This window comes from Capsicum annuum, chromosome 2 (genome assembly GCF_002878395.1).
Source record: "Capsicum annuum cultivar UCD-10X-F1 chromosome 2, UCD10Xv1.1, whole genome shotgun sequence".
NCBI classification, from domain to species: Eukaryota; Viridiplantae; Streptophyta; class Magnoliopsida; order Solanales; family Solanaceae; genus Capsicum; species Capsicum annuum.
The window spans coordinates 115597574-115616724 of record NC_061112.1 but is presented as its reverse complement, the minus strand read 5'-3'; the positions used below and the strand labels follow the sequence as shown (position 1 = coordinate 115616724).

Here is a 19151-nt window from a genome sequence, read left to right as displayed (position 1 = left end):
TAAGTGAGGTACTTCAAGTTTTAAAAAATAGGTAAAAAGGGTAAAAAAAAATTTCATTTTTTTCAATATTTTCGCTCCAACAACTAAAGAGGTTGTCTCAACAATTATAGAAATTATCTCAACAACTATTAAAATTGTTCGATAAGTGTAAAGTTGTTGGACAACTTTAATAATTATTAAGATAACTAATATAATTTTGAAATAACTATTTTAATTATTTAAGTAACTTTATTTATTTTTAATTTAATAATATTACGGGACTACTTATGTCTTTTTTTCAATTAAAGACTTAAGAGGGTCTATGACTCATTTTTCTCATTGCCGCGTCTTTTCCTTCAATTTTTTTAACTTTCCCAATATCACTCTTTGTTGACCATTTTCTCTTTCCTTTCCCCTTTCCCAAATTTCAGTCGGGTCCGGTGTGACCATTCTTCTTTATTTTTCTCTTTCTCTCATTTCATTTTCTAATTTGTTGTTTCTCTATCTTGGTTCTAATTTGTTAATGGTATGTGACGTCCTTAAAGTTTTGGTAAGTTTTTTTCCCACTCTTTCTTCATGTACTGAACCTCTGATATTTGATAATGAGAGGTGTTATCAATAGCTTTTATTAATATCTGATAATTTTTTGTTTGTATATAAGATTTTACTTGCATGTTTGAAAATATATAACTAGATTCATGATATTGGATATTTAATGAGAGGTGATATTGATATAAATGATTCTAACTGCTATTACATTATGCATACTGATGCACCCAAAGTGTTTGATCATATGCCTCTGTCAACCGAATAATTGTTCAATCATTCATTGTATTTCTTTTTTCACAGGTGTTCTTCAAGTTTCTCATCTATAAAGTATAATGTTGGTGTGTTGTTCACTTCTACTGGTCGGTATTTATGATCATTATATGCGTGGTGTGAACATTATGATTCCTTCTCGCCCTGCCATCCGCTCTCGAGATTCATATTTATCAATAGATCTCCGGGCCCTGCCAGTTCGCTAAGTAAACTCACTCAACCAAGGGGCAACAAAGGCTGGAACTCTTCCTGCCAAAAACAGGGGACCTACTTCTCATTCTAGGAGTTAGCAGGTATGAAAGAGCCCCCTCTCTGTTTGTCTCTCCGAGTTTCTACTATTAAGTAGCAGTTCTGCTATTCAATCATAGAATTGATTTCGCTCAAGCTAAAAAAAGTCAGCCCTATATATGTTTGTTATTAGTAAAACCCTAAGGTCCTATCTATAGTAAGGGGCCTTAATGTGTTCGATAACAACAACAGCAACAACAACAAACCCATTATATTCCCACCTAGTGGGGTCTGTTGTACGCAGTCCATACCACTACCTCCGGGGAAGTAGAGAGGCTGCTTCCGATAGACCCCCGACTCAAGACAAAAGGACAAAGGACAAAAACATCAAAAGTGTGCAACAAGAATAAAATAACACAACAATAAAGTACACAAACAGATAATGGACCCCCCTCCCCCACCCCTAGACCTACCAACCAAGCTACACCAAACCCTCCTAACTACAGACTACGACTCGACCACCCACCTTAGCCCTCTACCCTAATGCTTTTCCTTCATACTTTCCTATCAAGGGTCATGTCCTCAGAAAGCTGTAACTGCTCCATGTCACGTCTAATTACTTCTCTCTAATACTTCTTCGGTCTGCCCCTCCCCCGCTTGAAACCATCCAAGGCCAATCTCTCACACTTACGAACAGGGGCATCCGTGCCCCTTCTCATCACATGACCAAACCATCTCAACCTCACTTCCTGCATCTTATTTTCCACCGACGCCACTCCCACCTTCTCCCGAATAATCTCATTCCTAACCCTGTCAGCCCTCGTGAATCCACACATCTAACGCAACATCCTCATTTATGCCACCTTCAACTTTTGGACGTGAGAGTTCTTAACAGGCCAACACTCCGCACCATACAACATAGCCGGCCGGATCGGTATAGAATTTGCCTTTGAGCTTAAGGGGCACCTTCTCATCGCATAAAATCCCCGAAGCAAGCCTTCATTTCATACAACCTGCCCCAATACGGTGGGAGACATCCACATCAATCTCTCCATCCCCCTGAATCATAGACTTAAGATACCTAAAACTATTCCTCTTACAAACCACCTGCGAATCCAACTTCACTACCTCCTCTTCCTCTCGCTCGAGTCACTAAACTTGCACTCCAAGTACTCTGTCTTGGTCCTACTCAATCTGAATCCTTTAGATTCCAGGGTTTGTCTCCAAACCTCCAACGTATCATTAACACCTTGACGCGACTCATCAATCAACACTACATCATCCACAAAAAGCATACACCAAGGCACCTCTCCTTGAATACTACATCATCGCTCTTAATGTGTTCGATAAGAGCGCAAATAATATAGTACTAGCGATTGCACAAAGTACACCATCAGTTCTGGTTGGTCTTCGCCAAGTCGTAAGACCATGTATGGGGGCTGACGCATGCCCAGTAAGACAAAACGATTCCCTCAAATACAGCTTAACTCCGTGTTTGCTGTGGATGTTTCCTATGGTGTCTTCTCTTTTTCCACCTACTTCAGTCGACTTTGATTGCTTTGGAATGAATTTGACGCCTTACTACCTCCACCTTCATGTGGTTACGATAAGTCCAAGGTTTATGTCAATCATCTGCTGTATATGAGATTATTTGAGTAATCTATGGCAATACTTTATTGGAAAAAAAAAAAATACTATTGCAGCGCTTTTTTATTTCCCTCTCCATTGTTGTCAAAAATTAAAGAAATATAAACATTGTGTCCCAATTTCACTGATGTTTGATTGTGCTCAGACGACCCAATTTCACTGTGCTCTAACCATATTTCATTGAGCTCTGAATGATTCACTCTCAAATCGACTGCCAAATTTGGATCGTTCTTCTTCTTCTTCTTCTCTACATCATCAGCTTCACTCTCATCCTTCTAGAAACGTGGGTTCTATGAACATGGATGAAATTTTCAAGAACATTTATTTTGATTCTTACCCTTTTGTTTCTGAACCCCACCGCTACCTTCACCGTCACCGTTGCTGCCGTTGTTAATCCTGTTGCCGTGGCCGCCGGTCTTGATTTTTAAACCTTGCAGGTTTATGAATAAGTACAATTTTTTTTTTTTTGGTTTATCTGTCTTTGAATAGGTTTTGATGATGAGTAGATGTTTACTGGCACATCAATAGAGATGTTTTGTGTTTTATATCTCCTAAAATCACTGTCAGAGCTGATATGTTTGTTATTTTAAACAAATATCTCTGAAATAATTGTCCACGTTCAGTTGTGGAAGGCATCAGATTTTGCCCCTTCGTATTTAAGAAAAACCAATAAGTAGCAGCAGCGCAGGGGTTAATCCATTATGATATTTAATTCCTCTTAAGCTGTTAAGTGATTTGGCAACTTCTTCTGAATTGACTACTGAATTTCCAGGTGAGAATAGTCTATTCATAGGCTTATCTTCCGGCATGTATTTCCTGAGGAATGCCTAATCTTATACGAAATCTAGGGTCATTCAGTATTTTGCTGGTTCATGGATTTTGTGCATAATGTTGACATTTGGATCAACCTACAATTGATCTATTGGTTCCTTTAGCTTAGACTATCTCTGTGTGGTCTCATGCATTTGGGTCAAGGCTACAAAATCCTGCATTAATTCGTTTATCCTGACTTGTAGGAGTTAATCTTGTTTTGTTGTGTGTGTATATATGAGAATTTTCAGTCATATGTTACCTGGATTCAGGTATGGATATATTTGGTACATGTGTCAGTAGGTATCCATTTAGCTGGGCCAAGTTGGCAAGTTTTTAAGTGTATCTCGAAGGATTTGGATGGACTTACACCAAGTTTTCTGTCTAGGTATGTCAAGGCAATTGAAAGTCCATAGCTTTATTTAAAATATGAAGGTTAGCATGGAGACAATGCCTATTATATGGTAGATTTCTCGGCCGTCTTTTTTAATATTTTGAATATTTCGCTGTACCTTGGTTCTCTTAGAGATAGTTGTTATGTCATTATAAGGTTACAGGAAATGTCCATCATACATGCAGAATTAAGATGATAGCTTAACCACCAAACAAAAGATGCAGGATTGATGTGACTTCCTGAGTCGTTCTATACACTTATAGGATGTCTCTCTCCTACAAGTATTTGTTAGGTTTACTTCGCTGAGCTGTAGGTACCAACTCCTTAAAGGCTTTGTTATATCAACTTTCATGGAATAGTACCCACCCCTTTTAATTTAACAAGGTATTGTATCATTTATTTGAAAGTTGTGGAGTTTGTGTAGCATTAACATAATCAACTGATATCAGTTTTCCTGTTGTCTGGCACCCTTTGAAAAATACTTGTCACTGAATTAATGATGTATATGACGTGATTGCTAAAAATTCTAACGCATGACTGTGAAATTGTAAATCACAGGGTAGAGTTTTCTGTACAATCATTTATGATTGTCTGGGAGTGACCAAAGTCCAGGTTTTGCTTTCTCACAAATTCTGATACACTGAAAGAAAATGTCTTACAACTCTCCTTGTCAAAGTCATAATGGTAAATTACAATTAAGTAGCCGCTACTGAAATTTGGGAAAGGGAAAAGGAAAGAGAAAATGGACATGGAAGAGATGATATTGGGAAAGTTAAAAAGTGAAGGAAAAAGACAGTCAACTTACTCAACAAAGCAGTGAAAATGTTTTTAAAGTGGCAGTAACAGCAGCAACTTAAGAAGAAATGGAGCAGAAGGAAACTTCCGTCGCCAAACGTGTCCGCTGCATCGTCAAACTCGGTGAACTATTCTTTTCTCTTTCTGTTGTAAATTTTATTAGAGTTCCCAGTTTGCTTTTCCAACCAATATTAAAGATGTTGAGCATTCACTACTAGAAATAGAGGTTTTTCCCACAGCATTCAGTGGGTAATTTGAGCTATGAAACATGGGTTTTACTCCCAATATCCGTGATAGCTTCCTCCACCTCTTCCAATGACTGGTCTACATTGAACTGTAGCTGCCCTTTCTTGATAACTGTCACATTAAAACCATTTGCTTTGGCGTCCCGATAAGCTTCCTGCACAATAGGCAATAATAGAATAACAAAATGATCTTTCCACAACAATGAACAATTCTTAACAGTATTTTTGATCTTTAATATAACAGGCTAAGAGAAGCAAAAGAAAGTAGAAACAGACACAAATCGTCAGCTATTTCAGTTTCCACACAAAGTGTTAAAAGAATAATGAAATAGAGAGGAAATGGAATTTATCTGGTTAGCACATTAAGCATTTAAATAATAAAGAGTGGCATTAATGGCATATCTAACTCGGTACATCAAGAAGGTTTAACACATTCATACAATTTGGGGAGCTTGACAGAACATTTATACAACTTAAAGTTTTCTAGGAACTTTATTAGAAGAGTAGGAAGGAGATTTTGTTTTAAAAAGAAACACAGATCCATAAATGTTCCAAAAATGTAATATACATGCTAATCAATATGCATTATGACAGTTATAGGAGCTCAAAGAAAAAACATTAGCACCCCACCCCTCTATCCCCCCAAATATTCCTCTGACACATTGGGAATTTATCCACCTTTGATGTCTTGTTGTGTTTTCGATTAGCTTTGCTATATCTTATATCTAGGCGACGAATCACTTGAGGGAAAGACGCTTAGGTTAAAACAACAATACTCACTATGTTATGCTTCTCTTTAGGACATTATTGCACGGTTGCAGGCATGGGAAATTACTCAAAGGTTCTTTTTTTCCATGGAGCAGTATAGGGAAAGGAAGAGGGATTTTCACATGGTGTTCATCGACCTGGAGAAGACATATGACAGTCCCTAGGGAGGTTCTTTGGAGATGTTTGGAGGTGAGAGGGGTCCGGTTGTGTACATCAGAGCTATTAAGGACATGTACGATGGAGGGAAGACTCGGGTGAGGACGGTGGGAGGAGCCTCAGAGCATTTTTCGATCGAGACAGGGTTGCATCAGGGATCGACTCTCGGTCCTTTCCTGTTTGCGTTAGTAATGGACGTGTTGACACGGAGTATCCAAGGTGCAGTGCCTTGGTGTATGTTATTTGCGGATGATGTAGTGCTGATCGATGAGACGCAGGGGTGTGTGAATGAAAAATTGGAGGTTTGGAGGCAAACCCTTGAATCTAAGGGGTTCAGGATGAGTAGATCCAAGACGGAGTATATGGAATGCAAGTTTAGTGACTTAAGGCAGGAGGACGATGTGGTGGTGAGGTTGGACTCCTAGGATATTTGTAAGAGGGATAGTTTTAAGTATCTTGGGTCTATGATCTAGGGGAATGCCGAGATTGAGGAGGATGTCTCTAATCGTATTGAAATGGGATGGATGAAGTGGAGGCTTACCTCAGGAGTGTTGTGCGATAAGAAGGTGCCCTTTAAACTTAAAAAGGCAAATTCTACACAGTGGCAGTCCGTCCGGCCATGCTCTATGGAGCAGAGTGTTGGTCAGTCAAGAACTCCCACATCCAAAAATTGAAGGTGGCAGAAATGAGAATGCTGCTTTGGATGTGTGGACTTACTAGAGGGGATCGAGTTAGGGATGAGATTATCCGGGAGAAGGTGGGAGTGGCTTCGGTGGAGGATAAGATGCAGGAAGGAAGATTGAGATGGTTTGGGCATGTAATGAGGTGGGGCACGGATGCCCCCGTTCGTAGGTGTGAGATGCTAGCTTTGGATGGCTTCGGGAGAAGTAGAGGTAGGCCGAAGAAATACTGGAGGGAGGTGATTAGACATGATATGGAGCAACTACAACTTACTGAGGACATGACCCTAGATAGGAAGGTGTGGAGGGCACGGATAAGGGTAGAAGGCTAGTGTGAGTGTGTGGGTTGTAGCAAGTAGTTAGGTGATTTTCTTGTGTAGCCGTGTTAGTAATCTTTGGACTGTGTCCATAGGTAGGAGTCTCTAGCCAGGAGAGTTTGGGTGTGGTGGGTGTCTTTGGTCTGTGTGTGTATGTTCCTACTTGGTGGGTGTCCTATTTCTTAGTCCTTATTTCGTAATGCTCTTATTTCTCTTATCTCGCATTTTCTATGATTTCTATTTTTGCTAGTTTATTCCTTATTTCTATTATGTCATCCATCCTGCTGCTTGTTTCATTACGACCTTGTTTACTATTCTTTATCTTGAGCCGAGGGTCTATCGGAAACAACCTCTCTACTTCTTCGGAGGTAGCGGTATGGACTGTGTACAACTTACCCTCCCCGGACCCCACTTTGTGGAACACACTAGGTTTGTTGTTGTTGTTGCATTTCATCCGATATTGTCTTCACTGATTGTTAAAGCATTTGAATCTTTACATTCAAACTTGCAGTGTTAAATTGGGGATTTTCAACTGGTTCTACCAGTTTTGAAGCAATGGGTATGCGTTTCTTCGGATTTTTCCTTTCACTGCATATTCCTGGTTTTCATTCATCTATTTTTTTTTTTGTTCTCTTTCCGATTCTTTTTATGTCTTATTCATACTATGCTATACTTTCTCCTGGTTGTGTAGTTGTGTAATCTCTGTCTACCTTGTGTTGGTTAAAAGCTCTTAAAATCTTGAATTTTCCTCAAATTTTGTGCTGGGTAGCTCTGTATTTTCTCCATTTTCTTAAAAAAGGTGTCCAAAACTTGATTTTTCCTTCAAATTTGTTGATCCAAGTACACTATTTCCTCCTTATTTAGGCTGTCTAGCTTCATTTTTTGAAAAAAAAAGAAAAGAAAAAAAGTGTTAAGGGGTGTTCAGATCTTCGGTTTTTTCCCTTAAAAGTTGTTATTAGAAACTTATTGTTACTGTAACTTTACTCTACTTCCTTTATCATGCATCAATAAAAAATAGACAAATAAGGAGAAGGCAGTAGTATTAGCAGTTCTCATTTTTCTATGGCTAGACTTTTGGTTGGCAGTTGCATCACATTAACGTATTTGTTTTAGATATTTTTCTTGAGTTGAGTGTCTATCAGAAATAGTCTTTCTACCTTTACGAGGTAGGGGTAAGGCTGCATACATATTATCTTTCCGAGACTCCACTTATGAGCTGTACTTGGTATGCTGTTGTTGTCAATACCGATTTTGTGGTTTTTTTTTGGGTCAGTAGATTATGTCTGTCAGACTAATTTGCTTCAAATAAGTAGAGAATTTGCCTAGGTAGAGTATGTTTGTTAGACGAGGAAATTGAAGAATTAATAGCCTATCTTTTGGACTAATTTGGTACAGTTCTATTTGGGTGTTTCGTACTTTAGGCTTTAAACATGATGTTTTTATTTCAGTGAAATGGAAGTTTGAATTGAGTTAATTGATTGATATAGCTAATCTGGATATGGGTGTTATAGGAAATTTCTTAGGGTATAATGCAAGCCTGCTCGCTATTGATCCAACCTTTCTAGAGGCACTTCCTGAAGATCTTTGGGCAGGGGTTCTTGCATCGCAGCAGGCTCTGGCTCAACCTCCAAGTTATACAGCACCGACAGCTGAAGATATCGATCCAGAATTCTTAGCTGCTCTCCCTCTAGATGTTCAAGCAGAAGTTCTTGCCCAACAACGTGCTCAAAGAGTCGTGCAGTAGGCTGAAGGACAGCCTGTGGAAATGGATAATGCTTCAATCATAGCCACATTTCCAGCTGCCCTGCGTGAAGAGCTCTGTATTTGGAGTATTTTACGCCTGACCTCTGAATATTTTAACATTTTATTTATACTTATTTTGGGTGTTTGTCAGGTTCTGTTAATGTCAGCAGAAGTTGTTTTGTCAGCATTGCCATCTCCATTACTCACTGAAGCAAAAATGCATAGGGACAGAGCTATGAGTCATTACCAAGCACGCAGTTTGTTTGGAGGCAGCCACAGGCTTCATGGTCGTAGAAATGGTCTGGGATTTGATGGACAGAAGTTATGGAAGAAAGGAGCTTATGTCTTTTCTCAAACGTAGAAAGTACAAAGAGATGGTGCTGTCTTCTCTGAAAAAGAAGCGCCTTGGACTCTCTCCACTCGAACTGAGGTTTCATCTCAGAGATTCGCTAGGATCCGGCCACCTCAAAACTATCGAGGCACCCACAGGTTTGCTTGTTAAGGTTGTGAATGATTAACTTAAACTTTATTCTTATTAGACAGAATTTCTCCACGATGCTATATTAACAAGAGCTCGGATTTCACGCGTTGCTGTCATCTTAGGTTGGAGCAGAAGTGGATTGAAATTTCAGTTGACACATTCCAAATGTTTCACATGTTATTCAGGTTTGTTTTTTGTGTGAATACATTGCTTCTTATCTCAATCAGTTTCTGGTTGTTCTTTGACGCCTGATGTTGTGGTTTAAATAATTATATGTACGACATCGTTTTCCTTTATGATTTTGTACCTAATACACACCTTATCGGTGTTACCATTCACTAAAGAACATTTCTGCATTTTACTACATTGCTGGGGTTAATCGGCTACTTGTACATTGATTATATTAGAGTTACATAAATGTACTTATGGAGATCGATAATCGAAACATCTCAACCTAGAGATTGATAGAAATCGAAGTATCATAAAGATTTTATCGTCTTCGCAACTTATGCCTCGCTTTCATAAAGTGAGTATGCCCTTTCTAAAGAGTACCAACATTGTTCATATATTGTGTATGTTGTCGTATATCGTCGTAGCCATTCTTGTTACTTACAGGGAAAACAAGGTTCTGTAGAACACATCTTCAATGGAATTGTTTTTATTAATGATCGCCAGCAACTTGATCATGCTGGTTTTATTTGTTCCAAAACTCAATCTTGTGAATTGATTGATGGCTCACGGGCAAATGGTGACAGAAATGTATGTATATCTGTATGTTGTTGCTTTTGGATGTTTGAGTTATTGTTTTTGCAGTTATATCATAACTATACTCTTGCTGTCTGAAAATTTTGCTTTTAGGGTAACCCTTATTCGTCAAGATCTGCACCTCACAACTCCATCCTGTGTTCCGCAATCTCCAATGAATTCGTCTATAGTTGGCCTGCGTATAAGCTGTGAGTTTCTGATAATAGTGCTATGTAGATGTTCTTAATTGTTCCTTTTCACTGGTAGAGTCCTTTTAATGATCATTTGTCTTTTACATTAATGATACTTTTCACATTTGTGATCTGTATTTTCCTGCTTTCCGTTAAATGATTATTCTCTCGACTTTTATGCTTGTGCTCTACATGGAGGTAGTCATAAAGATGGAAGAGGACATGGTACTTTAGCTGGAGCGGACGTGAAAATTCGCCTTGAACCCTTCAAAGGTTGTAAGAGGCGTGTTCGTAATATCAAAGGAACTTCAGTCTTTGTTGAACTGAATGCGCGGATGAAAGTTTTGTCCCAGGCAAGTTTTTCTTTAATCTGGGTGCCCTCTTACTTTTTTTTCTACTTGGGTTGGGAGACAGGTTGAGCCAAAAGTGATTCATTAAAAACAAAGGACCGTCGTCTTTGTATTTTTGTGAAGGGAGCTTAGTTGAATACTCTTATCCAAATTTATGCAGAAATTTCCTTTTAGAAGTTATTGTTTTTCCAATTTTTGATTGCTTAACATTCATTGCTACCTGCAATATTTCTTACAGTTGATTGCAATCATATTTTGGATAATGTCAATGTGTCCACACCAATCCGGTAAGTGTACTTCTGCTGCAAACTTTGAGTTATTGAGGGCTTGAGTCTAATTATTGGGGCTCTCTTGAGATCAAGTTGAGACGTCTAGATGTGTACTCTCAAAATTAGAGTGCCTACTTGCCAACAAATTCATAAAAGTATCGTATTTTTTTATTTATGATTTTTGTCGAATCATAATTATTTATATACTTATCTTCAAAAATTATTTATCTTCAAGAATTATTTATATATCTAATTCTTTGACAATATATTTATTTCTCAAAAACAATATTCTACCACTTACCTTCTCCTTTTGGACTGCCGGTCATGTTAGCTCCGGTATGGTACTGGATCCATTTTGCCTCCAGTTAGATGTAGTAGTTCACTCGTTGATTGATCTTAAGGTATTGGTGTGTTGTGATTCCCTGTTAGCTTTTACTCGAGAACTTATGTTGAGAAAATGGTGCAGTGACCGACCAGTCTATAACTTCTGGATTGATAGATATTAACTTCACTGCTGAGATGATGGATCCAGCTTTGCCGCCAAATCCCAAGAAGGCTGTTCTTTACCGTCCTTCTGTTCCACTCTTGACTTCTGTGAGTTCTGTTGCGTTAACTCTGTGGTGCTTTTCAGATTAATCTATATCTAAGGAGTCCTATACTGAAATATTGCTTCATATTAAGGAAAAGGAAATGTAGAAATTAATCTTGCTGGTTGATTTGTTGGTTTAAGTTTTTTGGTTCCCTATTTTGGGAACTGATTGGTTGGATAAGTAAACCTGAAGCACTTCATACCATGTGGGAAGTAAAATTAGAAGTCTCACTCTTGTTGCTTATGTTGCCCACTGTATGTTGCCTGAATGCTCGATGTTAATAATGATTTCTTTGCACCTGAAGCCACACAATAGACATTTAGAATAATCTATTTCAGTTTGAACGCTGTCCAAGTGCCCATATCTACTTCAATTATGGCTAATACCTGATCTGAGTGATTGCTTCTGACACTCCTTTACAATTTTTGACGCTTCTACTGTGTATCCTTACTCAGTCATTTTGTTCTGGCGCTCACAGGTCGTTGCTACGATTTGCGAGGAGCTCCCTCCAGAGAGTGTGGTATTATTATATATTTCTGCATCAGGTTAGCAACTTTAAAAAATATTTTTTCCTAACCAAAACATCAGGTTAGCTACTTCATTGGTGAATTTGAGCTCCACATAAGCTCATTGTGGCTAAAATCACCATTCCGTGATGTACTCCCAGGAAATACAGTTCAGAGTACCTCGTCGCTCACAGAGAGCTCTTCAAGTTCTAGAAAATCTTCAAAGAATAGCGCTCTCTCTCGTCATGAAAATTATATTAACACCAATGGAGATACAAGTCAATATTTCGAGAATTGTTTGTGCGTAGGTCCTAGCAGAAGTGGAGGTTCAGTCTCAGAACTTGATTTATGTGTAGTTCATAAAATGGTTCATGATTCAAATTGTTCTAAATCTACCTGCATGATTTTTACTATGTGGATTTTTGCAGGTTTTGAATAACCTCTATCCAGGCGATCTAATTCCTTTCACACGAAAACCTTTCTTCCTAATAATTGATAGCGACAAAGCAATGCATTCAAGGCAGGTTTCTCAAAACTGACTCATTGAATCACGATGACCTATCCCTTAGTAAAACACAGATTCCAAAGTGTGTTTGGGATTCTACTTGTCTAGAAACTGTGTAAGGCTTTTGAGAGAAAATGATGAGATATTTTAGTTATCAACATTGTCCGTGAAAGACAGTTTGAGATGCAATTCGTGACAAATCATCTAGGTATACACTGACAAACTCGGTTACAGCCATTTTTGTTAGATAGAAGAGTATATGAAGTTGACCATAGTAAAACAAGAAAATCAAAAATACATTACAGGAAAGTCAAAACTTTCATAGAAGAGAAGCAAATGAAAGACTTCCATAGTAAAGTTTCGTACAATTGATATACATTTTGGGTGGAAATTGATCTTATTTTTCTGTTATTGTTTTCAGGTCACTTCTACTTGACTAATCGTCTTCTACACAAAATGAAGGAAACTGCAAAATCAACTGGTATTCAGGATAGAGTTGTGAACTTGTCATCAGTAGCTCACGGATGCCCTTATTTCACAAGATCAATAACAAGAGCAGGTATACTACGGTCCTATGTTGCCGGGCTCTACAAAAATGTTGTCACACCTGTCTCCGAGCTAATGCAGAGAAGTTTTAGTTCCAGACTGAGGTCTCTCGGCTTATGGACATCCTTATTAACTCCCTTTACAGTAACAAGGACATCTTCTTGACAAAGCTGATTTCCAATGCTTCTGATGTATGTTTGAATTTCAGTTTTGGTGTCTGTTCCATGTGAGCTGTAAAAAGTTTTTTCTGAAATTATTTGCTGTTTGATTCAGGGACTGGACAAGATCAGTTCCCTCGCACTCACTGACAAAGAAATTCTTGGTGAAGGTGATAATACTAAGCCCGAGATTCAGGTTAGTGTTTAATACCCGAAATTATTGACTTACTCTTATCTCTGTTGGTTACCCATTGAGAATTTCTTTTTGAGCTCATTCAATTGTGGTTATTTCATGGATTGCAGATTAAACTCGATAAAGAAAAGAAAATACTTTCCATTCGCGACAAAGGTGTTGGTATGATTAAGGATTTGAGAACCATAGCTAAATCTGAAACTTTATGAGATTTCTAACATAACATTCAAGAGAGGTTTTTTTCCTTTATAGATTTGTAATATTCAAAAGAAATTTGTTTCCCTTATAAATTTGTAACATTCAAGAGAACTTTGTTTCATGTATGAAAGAATACTGTGGGTGTGTACATTATATGCAGTATATATAGTTAATTATTTAATCATCTTGATTATCCTAAAGTTGTATTGATAATAGAAACAACGATACAAGTATGCCCGTGCAACGCACGGGCAAGGGCCACCTAGTATCAATATATACAAAAGTTTAATGTATAAATAACATAAATACCAACCTTTTAAAAGTAATTACTCTCTCCCACTTTTTTAATTACTTTACTCTCTCTTCCTATTAATATACATAACATAGACGATATATACATAGCATTCTGTGTATATGTGGGATTTTTGTAATATATTTAGGAAGTTGGGATTTTTTGTAATATTGAAAACATAAGTTGTGTATTTGTATAATTTTTAGAAGTTTAATTGGTCCTTGGTGATAAGTACTGTCTTGAAGGAAAAATATTTTGTACAGACAAAATAAGTTGTTCTCAAAGTACATAATTCATATGAATTAAATTGTTAGTTTTTTTGGGGAGGTATACATTAATGTATACGCAAATTTAATTGGTCATTAGTGTTAATTTTTGATTTGTTTTTTCTCTTTTGTACACAAAATGTGTTCTCTTCATAAGTTGAATTTTCTTTGTTTTGTTGTTATATCGTTGAGTGAGTTTTTTAATGAGTGATTTTTTTTTTAAAGCAAAACTAAAATATGCATTCACTTAGTTAAGATTGTATTCATCAATAGTATACAAAATATTTGTTATATTCATGAATGAACACATGCTAAAATTGTATTCCTCTTAATTAATTTTTTAATTCAAGAAATATTGTTTTTAGTTTAGAATGTGCTTATCTTTTCTATATATGATTTGATTTTGCAGTGTATTCATTTATTGAATACATATTGTTTGTTGTATTCATCAATGAATCCACAAGTTTATTTGTTTGTTTGTTATATACATAATTATTTGTTGATTATTTTGAAATTATTTTAACTATGCTGGAGTGTAGGGTTATTATGTTCCAAGAGAAAAGAGATTCACAAGTTCTTTTTTCAACTGTCATATTAATGTTAGTGTAGCGAAATTATTAAATAAAATCAACACTTTCTATGTATACTTGCAATCCAATGTTGTTGCAGATCAACATTATTAGTACTGAATCGTTATCAATTTTATAATGGATTTCCAACGAATTAATGAAAATATCCATATTAGTTACAGTTGCTTAAATGAATATGTTGAAATCAACATCATTATTGATAATCAACCCTCCCAAGCTATAGTCCTTAAAACATTTTATTTATATTACACAATATGCTAGAATGAATCATAATAAGCAGTATCACCATCTTTCGAACTTGATGTTTATTATTTGAATATGCGTTGATGTGAGAAATTGATGCCTAGATGCAGCTAGGTTTATGAATATAGGGAAATTGGTATAATGGTGGAGATCTTAATATTTTATCTATAATAATAAAGTCTTATAAATATGACATTCATAAAAGGTGGTCTTAATTTTATGACCCCGCTTAATAAATATTACCTATAAAACAGACGTTCAAACTCTTGCTCATTCAAAATATTTTAAGATAATAAAGCTGCACAATTGACTAGACGTTATGACTTACATGTAAAAATTAGAACTTTGTTATGTTGCTCATAAGACAGAAATTCTAACTTTTGCCATAAGACAGATGTTCATAATATTTTAACAGTGTGAACCTGTTCAATTAACAACAAGTTTGGCCTAACAGACAAATGTTAGAATTTGTTTTGCGGAGAAAGAAATTCACGATCACACATTTTGGAGAATAAAAAATCAAGACCGAATATTTAGAAGACAAAAATTCAAGACCGGACATTAGGTGTAATTTCCTGATATTCCGTGTAATTTTTCATGGGCCGGCCCCTATTTACCAACCAAGCTGGATATCCATCCAGCCCATTTCCGAGAAAATCACAGCCGTCAAGTTCTAAGTACTCAATCAATCTGAACCGTCCATATTAGGTCATTGAACATCAACCACTATATAAATTCCCCATCACCTCCCTGTCTCTCCACGCAGCAAACGAGTTTTAGGGTTTTTCCTTCCCCCTTTTTCAGCAAACCCAAATATCTGAATCGAAGAGGTTAAAGTGACGGCGCCGCCGCTGTCCGCCTTGGCTGAAAATCTGTAACAGTCTTGGCCCTCATTTTTGTAAATCTCTTCCTTTCACTTTTTTAGGGTTTTGTTAGTTTCAAAACAGTATAGACTTTAGTTGTTGTTGTTGAATCTGAAAATCACTTCAATGGCACCAAAAGCAACAAAGGCGGAGAAGAAGATTGCTTATGACAGCAAGATGTGTCAGCTTCTGGATGATTATACTCAGGTGCTTGTGGCTGCTGCTGATAATGTTGGATCCAATCAGCTTCAGAACATTAGGAAGGGTTTGAGAGGTGATTCTGTTGTTCTTATGGGTAAGAATACTATGATGAAGAGGACCATTAGAGTCCATGCTGAAAAAACTGGAAATGAAACTATCCTCAATCTCATTCCTCTCCTTGTTGTAAGTATTTTTTTGTTGTATAATCAAAAACAATGATATTTGTAGTAAGCAGTTAACGGTACTGAATTTGTTGTTTAATTTGTGATAGGGTAATGTTGGATTGATCTTCACCAAGGGTGATTTGAAGGAAGTGAGCGAGGAAGTCGCTAAGTACAAGGTCAATTCACTAATCCACGTTGTCATAATTGTTGTTGCGATTTACGTGTCAAATTTGTGAATTCGATTGACATTTATTTTATTTTTCATTTCGGTCATTGCTATTATTAAATGATTAGAGTGTTGTGGTAGTTTAAATTAGAGTTCCTAATCATCACTATTAAGTTTAGTTTAGTCGAATGCATTTCTAACTAAAACTTTTTTGTGATGCCAAGCTGCTTCGTTCCTCGACTTCTTTTCTCAGTCAAGCTTGTTCCTTAGTGTAGTCTCGGTCCATAGTTTAAGACTCCGTTCCTTATAGCCTAGTCTATATCCACAGCTGACGTGACTGCTTACCGACGCCTTTCCCTTTGTATAGTATTCGGCTAAGTGACTTCATAACCTCAACCTACTTTTTTGCTTACTGTAGCATAGGCCTTCGTCAGGCTTTCGTCCCTTCACCTATAGACGGCGGCTTGGCTGCTCTATTATAGAGCCGTGTAGTCGTCGGTTTTACCACCGGAATGCCTATGAGATAGTGGTCGGCCTTTCGAATGCCTTCTTCCTTATGTTTCTTAGAAGCCCTTTACGACTATACTATAAAGGACAGGGGGGTGTTCACCTTTGGAAACTTAGCTACTTAAGTCCTTCTCAGAAAGTCAAAGTAAGGGCGAACGGCATTCTGTCAATGGAGGGAGTAATAAAATGACGAAACTTGCTTGTTGCTTTTGATTTTGTATGTGGTGTTGGGAATCAGTGTAAAGTTTGTTATCCATTAAAAGAAGTCAACTTTTCATAATTAATATTGACCGATTAAATCTTGTTAATTGGCAAAGTCATTATTATGTGTTTGTTGTTGCCCTCAAAAGAAACAGAAAGAATCTTTGTTTCCCTTACTTTCCTTTTCCTTGTATCATTTACTTAATCAAAGAGCAATTATCTTGAAGAAATAAAAAGTCTGATTTGCTTAATACCTTTAGTTGAGTAGTTTTTTCTTCACTAAATTGCCCAAGGCCTATGCATTTTTGAATCCAATTGTTGATATTATGCGAGTCATACCTGTGTTTTGTTTTTCTGATGAGATCCTTAATAATATCCTAGAAAAATTTTGATTTATTCAAGAATAACTTCTAAAATAAATGCAGTCAGATGGGATTTACAATTTGAAATCTCATTTTGAACATTGAATCCATGGATAGTCCTGAGAAATGTGACTTAACTTAATTCCCACTTTTTGCGCTTTCATGGACAGTCCCGAGAAATCTGGCTGAACTGAATTTCCTCTTTTCGTGCTTTCCTTTCCAGTGAATGATCTTATTACTTCACTTGAAAATTTACTGATCCTTGTTAAGGGTCAAAGTCATATTATGGTCTGTATATGCAGTTTCCGTAAAATTATTTATTGTGTGTTAATTTTTCTAGCATTTTGAATACATGTTTTATGTTGGTACTATTGAATTGAATCTAAGTTCCATATCTACTGTGTTTCCTTCCAGACTTGATTATGTTATGTTTTATGCTGCTTGTTCTGAAGTTCTGGTCCTCTGTTTATGCTGTAGGTTGGTGCACCTGCTCGTGTTGGTTTGGTTGCTCCAGTTGATGTTGTTGTCCCTCCTGGCAACACTGGTTTGGATCCCTCCCAGACCTCTTTCTTCCAGGTCCCTGTCTTATGCCTAAGAGAATTTTGTTTTTCACTTGTGTGCTGGAAAGTTATTTCTCCTTACTTTTAACATATTCTTGCAGGTGCTCAACATCCCTACCAAGATTAACAAGGGAACTGTTGAAATTATCACCCCTGTGGAGCTCATCAAGAAGGGTGACAAAGTTGGTTCCTCTGAAGCTGCCCTGCTTGCCAAACTTGGAATTAGGCCCTTCTCATATGGTCTTGTTGTTACCTCTGTTTATGATAATGGATCTGTCTTCAGTCCTGAGGTTCTTGACCTTACTGAGGATGATCTTGTTGAGAAGTTTGCCATGGGAGTATCTATGATTACCTCCTTGTCATTGGCCATCTCATACCCAACTTTAGCTGCTGCACCACACATGTTCACCAATGCCTACAAGAATGTGTTGGCCATTGCTGTTGAAACTGAGTATTCTTTCCCTCTGGCTGACAAAGTGAAGGAATACCTTGCGGTATGTTTTTATTGAGACTGGTTCTAAATTTTGGTATTAACAGTTCCTTCTCTTTAACAATTTTTTGTGTCTGCAGGATCCTAGCAAGTTTGCCGCTGTTGCTGTTGCTCCTGTTGCAGATGCTAGTTCTGGTGCTGCTCCTGCTGCTAAGGAAGAGGAGAAGAAGGATGAGCCTGCTGAGGAGTCTGATGATGACATGGGTTTCAGCTTGTTTGATTGAGTCTGTTGTTGTGGTGTCACTTTATTGAGTACCAGAAAATGCTCTCTTTTATGTTTCAAGTATCTTGACAATATTTAATTTCAGTTTAGACTTGTTTTGGTATAAGTTGGTGGTTGTTTTGTTTTGGACCATATGCCTTCTTTTATTACTAGCATTAGTAGCATATATTATTCTTGTCGCTTTTGAATGGTATGCTATTTTTTCCCCGACAACTGAAGCTTTTTTGATTCTGCAAAACATTTATCTAGGGTCATTCTGACTAATGTGTTTTTTATTGCATCTTTAGTACAAGGCGTATTATATGTTTTGCAGCTTATATCATATACGTTTCTCTCTGTCGCAGCACCTCTAATATACACAACAGTAAGCTAATTTTGCAGACACGCTCTGTGATTTCCCAGAAGTTCTAATTTGTCTTTGTGGTTTCTAATTTCTTCATAACCCAAGTAATGAGGCCTAACTGTTTGTGTCTGCTAGAAACGCATAGTTTGGGTTATTTTAATGCCTTCCAATATATTTTTGTCTCAATTACGGATTCTCTTTCTCTACGGCAAGACGGTTTCTTGTTTTTTCTGCATTTCTCTGCTTGTCAGTCCCAGTTCTGTTTGATTGTTGTTGCTGTGAGTTTTGCTTACATCTATCTCCATTCTTTGTTTTCCTTCTTCGTGCTCTTTGTTGTGTGCTTTGTGTTTTATTGATCTCTGCACTTC

The 19151-nt window shown here is 37.1% G+C and overlaps 2 protein-coding genes across 7 annotated transcripts; both read left to right on the top strand.

Annotated features, from left to right (window-relative positions):
* The first annotated feature begins 344 nt into the window (after positions 1 to 344).
* LOC107859038 lies at positions 345 to 13496 on the top strand. 6 transcript variants are annotated; one of them, XM_047406685.1, is made up of 18 exons: positions 345 to 529; positions 829 to 1091; positions 4436 to 4795; positions 8350 to 9084; positions 9185 to 9247; positions 9470 to 9588; positions 9678 to 9821; positions 9921 to 10015; positions 10200 to 10350; positions 10586 to 10634; positions 11083 to 11210; positions 11685 to 11751; positions 11874 to 12038; positions 12141 to 12232; positions 12639 to 12776; positions 12862 to 12954; positions 13037 to 13117; positions 13225 to 13496. In XM_047406685.1, the coding sequence occupies exons 6-14, from the start codon at positions 9571 to 9573 to the stop codon at positions 12149 to 12151; spliced, it is 828 nt and encodes a 275-aa protein (XP_047262641.1). In that variant the 5' UTR covers positions 345 to 529; positions 829 to 1091; positions 4436 to 4795; positions 8350 to 9084; positions 9185 to 9247; positions 9470 to 9570; the 3' UTR covers positions 12152 to 12232; positions 12639 to 12776; positions 12862 to 12954; positions 13037 to 13117; positions 13225 to 13496. The 6 variants fall into 6 exon arrangements, with proteins under 6 accessions (XP_047262641.1, XP_047262637.1, XP_047262638.1 ...); XM_047406681.1 differs by having other exon boundaries at positions 346 to 529; positions 12856 to 12954; XM_047406682.1 differs by adding an exon at positions 7350 to 7397 and having other exon boundaries at positions 346 to 529; positions 12639 to 12954.
* Positions 13497 to 15349: 1853 nt separating this feature from the next.
* LOC107859037 (60S acidic ribosomal protein P0) lies at positions 15350 to 18572 on the top strand. Its single transcript, XM_016703906.2, has 5 exons — positions 15350 to 15950; positions 16039 to 16107; positions 17645 to 17743; positions 17829 to 18221; positions 18298 to 18572. Exons 1-5 carry the CDS (start codon positions 15693 to 15695, stop codon positions 18439 to 18441), a joined length of 963 nt encoding a protein of 320 aa, XP_016559392.1. The 5' UTR covers positions 15350 to 15692; the 3' UTR covers positions 18442 to 18572.
* The last annotated feature ends 579 nt before the right edge of the window (positions 18573 to 19151 follow it).